This window comes from Cynara cardunculus, assembly GCF_001531365.2.
Source record: "Cynara cardunculus var. scolymus isolate 2C chromosome LG 15, CcrdV1, whole genome shotgun sequence".
NCBI lineage: Eukaryota > Viridiplantae > Streptophyta > Magnoliopsida > Asterales > Asteraceae > Cynara > Cynara cardunculus.
In genome coordinates, this window is record NC_037542.1 from 7,024,437 (window position 1) to 7,032,600 (window position 8,164).

Genomic DNA, 8,164 nt, shown 5'->3' on the forward strand with positions numbered 1-8,164 from the left:
CATAAACATAAACAAATAGAGGATAAACATCTCATTTTAAATATAATAAATTTAAAATATAATTACAATAATCATTGAGTTCTAACAAAATATTTAATTATTATCTTCGAATAACCGTTGAACACTTCAACTTGGCCACTGAAGAAGGCGAAGGCTGGGCGAGAGACTAGGCCAACTCCGTTTATGGAGCCTAAAGCTTCAACCATGGCATATATATTATTAAACCAATAATAAAAAAATGAATTAAAGAAATACAAAAAAAAAATTAATAGTTAGTTGGGTACTAATATCAATATTTTTTTAAAAAAAAGTATGATATTTTCATATTTATATTTTATTCAAAAATAAAAATATTGTCGTTTTCTCAAAACCACATAAAGTTGTATTATAACATCGACTGAGACAAAAAATGAAACACTAAAATCAAGATGTATCTCACTACATTGTACGAGTATCCTTCTAGTGTGTGTGTGTGTATATAGGCCTAATCAAATGAGAACTGTTTTGTTTGTGATAACCGTGAGATCCAATCTCGACCACAAATCAAAGGTTAAATTAATAAATTAATAATTTTGCTAATTTTAACTTAAAATATTAATTAAGGACATTTTAAAGATTTTATAAATATCCTCTCATCTCTCCTCTTTCCATTCTCCAACGAATCTTATTCGGTGAATCTTATTCCGATGAACCTTATGTGAATAAAAGATACACACCATGATACCTACAAACGATATTCATTGGTGATACCCAGATATACGTACAAGATGTACGATGTGATACCCTTTGTAAAACAATGAAAAAAACGAAAATGCACACTATGATACATTTCATAAAACAAAGAAAATACCTTGTGATACACGTGAAACATTGTGAATGTTATCACTATGATACAATTTGATTCAAAAACGTCTTTAAAATACGATGTATATTAGGTAATCGATATACTAGGTAACTAATTTTAATTAAATATTTCCTTCTAAAAAATTTAATTAATTATTTTGATTAGTTATCAAAAATAGAATTACTATATTATCTTTTTTTGCTTATTTAAGAAATATCCTTAAATATCTTAAACGAGTGGTTCACATTAGATCTCACTAGTTAACACAAACTAATCAATTCTCCCTTGAATGAGTCTCTCTCTCTCTCTCTCTCTCTCTCTCTCTCTATATATATATATATATATATTATAGAATGATACTCGTACAATGCAGCAATGTACATTTTGAGTTTTAATTTTCATTTTATATTTTGGGTCTATCAATATTATGATTCTATGTGGTTCTAAGAAAAAGAAAATGTTTTTATTTTTTAATGAAATATAAATTTAAAGATATCATAAAATTTTAAAAAAATAAGTGATATTAATATTAAATTAACTATTTAAAAGTTTTCGTTTTTATGTAATTTATTTGATTCAAATTTAATTGAAATCTAAAAACGAATTAATATATATATTTGGTTTAATAATGCATTTTTTTATAAATATAATAATTAATTATTTTGTTAGAACTAAATAATTATCCTAATTATATTTTAATTTTTTTATATTTTAAAATAAGATATTTATTCTCTATTTGATTATGTTTATCCGTAGTTAGTTACACGAATTCAAACATGGAGTTTTAATAAGTTGTATTTGCACACAATTTACTTGTAATCTTGACTTTTAAGTAATATACATTAATAAACAGTATTTGATGCATAAAAAACGGTTTTTAAAAGTTTTTATCAAATACTTTATAATATAGTATATACATACATACATAGGGGAACGATCAAATGAAAACCACTCAATTTGTAAAAACCGTAAAAACCTCATTCCATCAATCATAATTTTTCATTTTGTTCATTTTTTTGTAATTATGAGAGGTTGATTAATAATTTTTATTGTGGAGGATGTTAATATTTGATATTATCGTCTTAATTATTTTAATTTTAGAGAAATACATGAAAAAGTTTCATTAAAATTTCATTAAGTAGTATATGAAACAATTTCATAACCATATATGAAACAACTTCATCAAAAAAAGTATTATATGAAACAATTTCACAAGATTAACAATTTCATGAAAAAATTTCATAAGATTAACGACAGATGAGAGTAGTTTTTATGGTTTTTACAAATTTAAGTGGTTTTCATTTGATCGCTCATCTATATATATATATATATATACGTATACATATACATATACGTATACATATACAGATACATATACATATACGTATACATATACATATACGTATACATATACATATACGTATACGTATATATAAAGATATATATATAAAAGATTAAAGAATCATGTTCAGTTCACACACTACATACACCACCCAATCATTATCACACTCACCCAATATAAATGAATCTAATTCCCTTCTTATTACACTAACCTCCCATACAAACCTCAATCCCGATCTCCATCTCCATATCCCTCTCTCTCTCTCTCTCTCTCTCTCTCTCTCTCTCTATACATATATATATATATATATATATATAGCTGTTCCTAATTCTGACACACAGTTGGTGTGTGTTGATGTTCATGAAGGATAGAATTGGAATTTAAAAAAATGAGTTACAATCTTGTTGTGGTTCATTTGGTGGGTCTGTTTGTGATTGTTTTGGGGGATGGAGGAGGTCTGCTATCTCCATCTGAGTTGGAAATGTTTGTTGATGAAATACCAGATATGCCCAAAATCAAAGGCTATCATCTTCTTGATGGTGTTCCTGTTTCCAGTTCCCTCAAAATCACCATGTTTCCAAAGTATTGGGTATGTCCTCTATTTCTCACTTTTCTTCTCTTCACTCCATTCTTTCATTATCTGCCTTATTCCAAGGAGGAACAAAAATTCATTTGTGATCATAAATGTTCAAATACGATGACTCCGAACTACCTACAAAACAAATGGTTGCCTTAAGATTAGTCGGCTCGTAAAACAGGTTGGATATCCAGGTTAATAAAAAAAATCATTTGCCTTATTAACTCTCATTCATTGGTTGGAGATATTTAAATTGGGGGTAAAAGAGTCAAGTTTTTAAAGAAATCTTTAATTTTGAAGAAAATTGCATTATCCCTCAAGTTTTCTAATCTTGAGAAAAAACGAACCCTCCAAAATCCTTATTTTTCTCCATTTTGAAAAAGTTGACGCAGATACTCCAAAAATTTCGTATTCACAACACAGGTGAGCGTTCTAATTCATCATTTTAAATGATATTTTCCGATAAAGAAAATATTTTTGAATAGTCAGACTCTTTGAATCGTAATCTAATAATTCCGTTCACAAAATTCTTTGAATGTGGCCCGTAACTATGTTTTTGAATTTGGAACGAAAAAATGGAAAATTTGTTTGAAAATGAAGAAAAGATGGAACGAAAAAAGAAACAATTTTTATGTTTTTGAATGATAAATACTAGAAAAAAGGAAAGATGTCATTTTTACAAATATATATATTAAATTTTAATTTTTTTGTGATATTTTGTTTCTTTTCCTTTGTAAAACACAATTATGGTAGTAAAGACTGCTTTCCATGTTAAGACGAATCCTATTTTTGACTTAAAAGTTGTTTTAAGAAACGTATATGACCTTTTTATTAATATTTTTTTATATATATTTAGAATTTTATAATAAAAGTAATTTAATTTAATTTAATTGGGAATTGTGACTTTTTGGGTGGTGACATCCAACTCATATATCCGTCTGCAAGACCAAGACAAGTTTCGGTTTCTCCTCAACCCCACATTTGTCCTTTTCAACCTTTCTTGTCACAACCTCTCGGAATTATAACAAGACTCTGACAAATCAGTGGCCAATTTCCTATTCGTATTAATTAAATTGATTGGTAGTATTATATCAACTATTTAAACTTGTTTGATATATATCGTATTAAAAATTGTATACCACAGTAACTATATCAACTATTCTTAATGCTTGTTTGTATCAGATTATTTGTGAATACTTGTATTATATGAAGATTATTTGAGTGCTGGTATAACACATATTAACATGTTACTTGAAGGCTCAATAGTTTTGTACATCTAAATCTAGATGGTAATTGTGTCAATTATAATAAATTTATAACTTCAACTTTTGCAACGTTGGTATAAAAAATGTACCAACCGAAAAAAGTTAGTACCAAGTATAAAGTTGGTTGATATATCGTATAAAATTATGCGTAACAATTATAACTAGTTGGTAGACGGTATATGAAAAAATCGTTTCCAAATACAACATATGTATACATACATACATATATATATATATATATAATTTTTAATTTATAATTAATAATTATTTCTTATTTAGTATTTTTTTTTCAAAATGGAAGGAAAATAAAATTATTGCTCGGTTGGTTACTAGAATTAAAGATATTAAAAGCTGGATTTTTTATTGGTGATTTCTTAAATTCGTTTCCTTAAATGAAGATTTTGGAAATTGATTTATTTAAATAAAAACTAATGTAAAGTTGTTATAAGAAAATGTTTGTTTATCTTCTAAGATTTGAAAGGGATTGTTTTATAAGAAAATTTATGTTCTTTAAAATATTTATGCTTTTTTTATTTTTTTTATATTCTCTTTCCATTTGTAATAAAAAAAATTAAATTATTTATGAAAAATATTAAATTCTAAAAAAAGAATTTTAAATTAAAAAAAATGTAATTTTATTTGCACTATTCATGTCAAAGAAAAAATGATATGACACAGAAAATTATATATGATTTTGATTTTAATTTTAATATCAATTATTACAGAAATTTCACAGGGATCTCCCACCAACCAAGGTATTCGCATTCGGTGAAACGAAGCGCACCGCAACAGTCCCTGGTCCTACAATCGAGGCCGTCCACGGTGTCAGCACTCATGTGAGGTGGCAAAATCGACTCCCTTCAAAACACATACTCCCTTGGGACCCCACCATCCCAACGGCTATCCCTCGTACTAATAAGGGCGTTCCTACGGTGGTGCACCTCCACGGCGGGATCGATGAACCTCAAAGCGATGGAAACTCAAACTCATGGTTCACCGCTCGATTTCAAGAACGTGGGCCCACTTGGACCAAAAAGACGTATCACTACCACAACAAGCAACAGCCAGGCAACCTATATTATCATGATCACGCCATGGGATTGACCAGAGTCAACCTTCTTGCAGGTCTCTTTGGCGCCTATATCATACGTCATCCCGAAGTTGAGTCCCCGCTCGGACTCCCCTCCGGCGACGAATTTGATCGTCCGTTGATCGTATTCGATCGGAGCTTCCGGACAGATGGATCGATCTACATGAATTCCACCGGAAACAACCCCGAGATCCATCCGCAGTGGCAACCGGAGTATTTTGGTGACGCCATTGTTGTTAATGGCAAAGCGTGGCCGTACATGACCGTCCGCCGGAGAAAGTACCGGTTCCGTATAATCAACGCTAGCAATGCTAGGTTTTTCAAGTTCTTTTTTGGCAACGGTCTCAGATTCATCCACGTGGCGTCTGACTCAGTTTATAATGACCAATCAGTATTGACCAAGGAGGTACTTTTGGGCCCATCTGAGATAGCTGACGTGGTTGTTGACTTTTCAAAGTCAAAAGCAAATTCGGCTATTTTACACAACGGTGCAGCTTACCCTTACCCCGGTGGAGACCCGGCCGACGAGAATAACGGTAAAGTCATGAAATTCATCATCAACCACCACCGTGAGGTCGACTCATCTCGAGTCCCTAAGAAACTAATAGAATATCCGATGCCAAGTTTGTCAGAAGTGACAAAAACACGTTATATTGCCATGTATGAGTACACAAGTGCAACTGACGAGCCGACTCATTTGTATATAAACGCATTGTCGTACGAAGATCCAGTAACCGAGCAACCGAAGGTGGGAAGCACAGAGATCTGGAATGTGATCAATCTAACGGAGGATAATCACCCGTTGCATATCCATCTGGGACTCTTTAGAGTGCTGGATCAAACGAACATAACAAACATAGAAGAGTTTAAAGAATGTATGACGAAAATTAACAATGCTAAAAAATGTCATATCGAAAAATACGCACGTGGGAGAAAATTGAGTGTGGTGCCATACGAGAAAGGGTGGAAGAATGTGTATAAGATGAATCCCGGATACATCACGAAGATCCTCGTGAAGTTCGCTTACATACATACAAACGCATCATATCCCTTTGATGCAACTGCAGAGCCCGGCTACGTCTACCATTGTCATGTGAGTTTTCCATTTCGATATTTTTTCAATTCATTTTTTTTATGAGTACGACATGAAACATATTTATTTGAGAACCGTATAAAATTTTGGAACTGTATTTTTGTTGATATCAGATATTGGATCATGAAGATAATGCGATGATGAGGCCTTTGAAGATGGTCAAATGATCGAAAAGAGGCTTATACAATGTCGATTTTTAGATTCTAGACAAATGAAAGTGACGGGAAAAGGAATAAGCAAAATGTGATGTTTATAATCGATAATCGTGCATGTTATCTGAGTTTTAGTTTCTAGTTTTTATTTATGAGAGACAAATATAAGTATGGTCATATCAATCGTATTTATCTGTTACAAGCTAAAAGTATGAACAGTAAAAGTCAAGTAATGAAGAGATTTGTTGTTTATGTTGTGAGCCCTAGTCTCGATTTGAGGGGCAAGATTCTGTTGGATGCTATAATGTTGTTAAAACCTAACTCAACCTTATATAGTTCAACTACATGTGACGATAGACTTGGATAACATTGATTTGGTATAGGCATACGACGTACAAAAAATTTACACCCTTCTTTATCTCTAAAGATAGGAGACGAAGATCTGGCTTTGAAGCCTCCTGGGTGGGGGGGGGGGGGACTATGCCAAAAGCTCAGTGGATTCTTAAGCCTCCCCCAGTCCATGCGGTCCGTGCCACGACAATGACCACTTATCATTATCGTGTCCAGGGAGCGGACCCGATCTTTCTGAAGCAGGGTATAAAATAAATGACATAATATAAAGTAAAAACTACAGTTTGATTAAAAAGGATGTATAGTTGGTTTTTTGCAGCTATCCAAGTGGGGTTTTTTTTATGTTGTTACTGAAAAAATCAACAGAGAGCCAAGAGAATTTGAACTATGATCTATAATACCACACATAATGACACTATTTATAAGTTGTATCCATTTTATGTTAATTTAAGGTAACACACTTCAATTTAAAGCAGATGCACCTTTCAAACCTCTAATCTTTTTCCTACCGTGGTATAGACGATAAAGAAGGGAGACGTGCACGCCTACCTCATAAATAGGTCCACCCTTGATCACGTGAATTGCCCCTCCTCAGGAGAAAATTATTTCACCACCGACGCCAACATTCTCGATCACAGTGATATGCTAATTTACTTGGTACATCAATTCATAGATTCATTATTTTTTTTGTTGAAAAAATTGATGTTTTACACTCCAAAACTAAAAAAATTGTTTTTATATAGGCCGATATCACTGCCGGTTCCATCTTATGTCCTTACAACTTGTAATCTTAAAGATCCAGTCTTGTGGATTAGAAAATGAAATCACGAAAACGTTTACCAAGATATCGTGTTGATATCTTGGTGATTCAGAAGTGTTTGAGGATGATTTTTTTCATTACTAAACATCGAAAATGCAAAATAATATAAAATAATGCAATAAATATAGGAAAAAGTCTAAGAAACCCAATGGACTTTAGTGTTTAGAATAATTAAGTTATTGAACAATTTTTTGGAACAAATAAATCATTTGACATTTCAAAACATGTGAAATAACTCCTTGAACTTTCTAAAGCATGTTAGATACATCATTCACTACTAAAAAAAAGGGTATAACCGACGGATTTTTCTGGCGGAAATTCCGTCGGTAATATTTCCGACGGATTTCCGACGGATACCCAAAAAGTCAAAAAAAGTCAACTTTTATCCATATCCGCCACAGATCCCCCACAAATCCCCCACTGAATTTTTCGGAAAAAAAAATTAGAATTATTTAAAACGGTTTTTCAACGGATTTGTGACGGATTTCTGACGGATTTTTTTACTTATTCTAAACCGTCACAGATCCGTCGGAAATCCGTCGCAAAATTTGTCTAATTTATTTAAATCAATTAATTAGTGTTAATTAAAAACAATTTCCGACGGAATTTAATTTTTTTTTTTTAAATTAA

General features: G+C 31.5%; 1 protein-coding gene across 1 annotated transcript; it reads left to right on the top strand.

The window, feature by feature from the left end:
- Positions 1–2,518: 2,518 nt before the first annotated feature.
- Positions 2,519–6,615, top strand: LOC112528772 (multicopper oxidase LPR2-like). The gene is made up of 3 exons (XM_025139845.1): positions 2,519–2,775; positions 4,754–6,211; positions 6,325–6,615. The coding sequence occupies exons 1-3, from the start codon at positions 2,575–2,577 to the stop codon at positions 6,376–6,378; spliced, it is 1,713 nt and encodes a 570-aa protein (XP_024995613.1). The 5' UTR covers positions 2,519–2,574; the 3' UTR covers positions 6,379–6,615.
- The last annotated feature ends 1,549 nt before the right edge of the window (positions 6,616–8,164 follow it).

Coding starts and splice junctions, on each gene's coding strand:
- LOC112528772 (XM_025139845.1), top strand. CDS start 2,575: ATGAGTTACAATCTTGTTGTGGTTCATTTGGTGGGTCTGTTTGTGATT. Junction 2,776..4,753: donor CCATGTTTCCAAAGTATTGG/GTATGTCCTCTA, acceptor CAATTATTACAG/AAATTTCACAGGGATCTCCC. Junction 6,212..6,324: donor GCTACGTCTACCATTGTCAT/GTGAGTTTTCCA, acceptor TGTTGATATCAG/ATATTGGATCATGAAGATAA.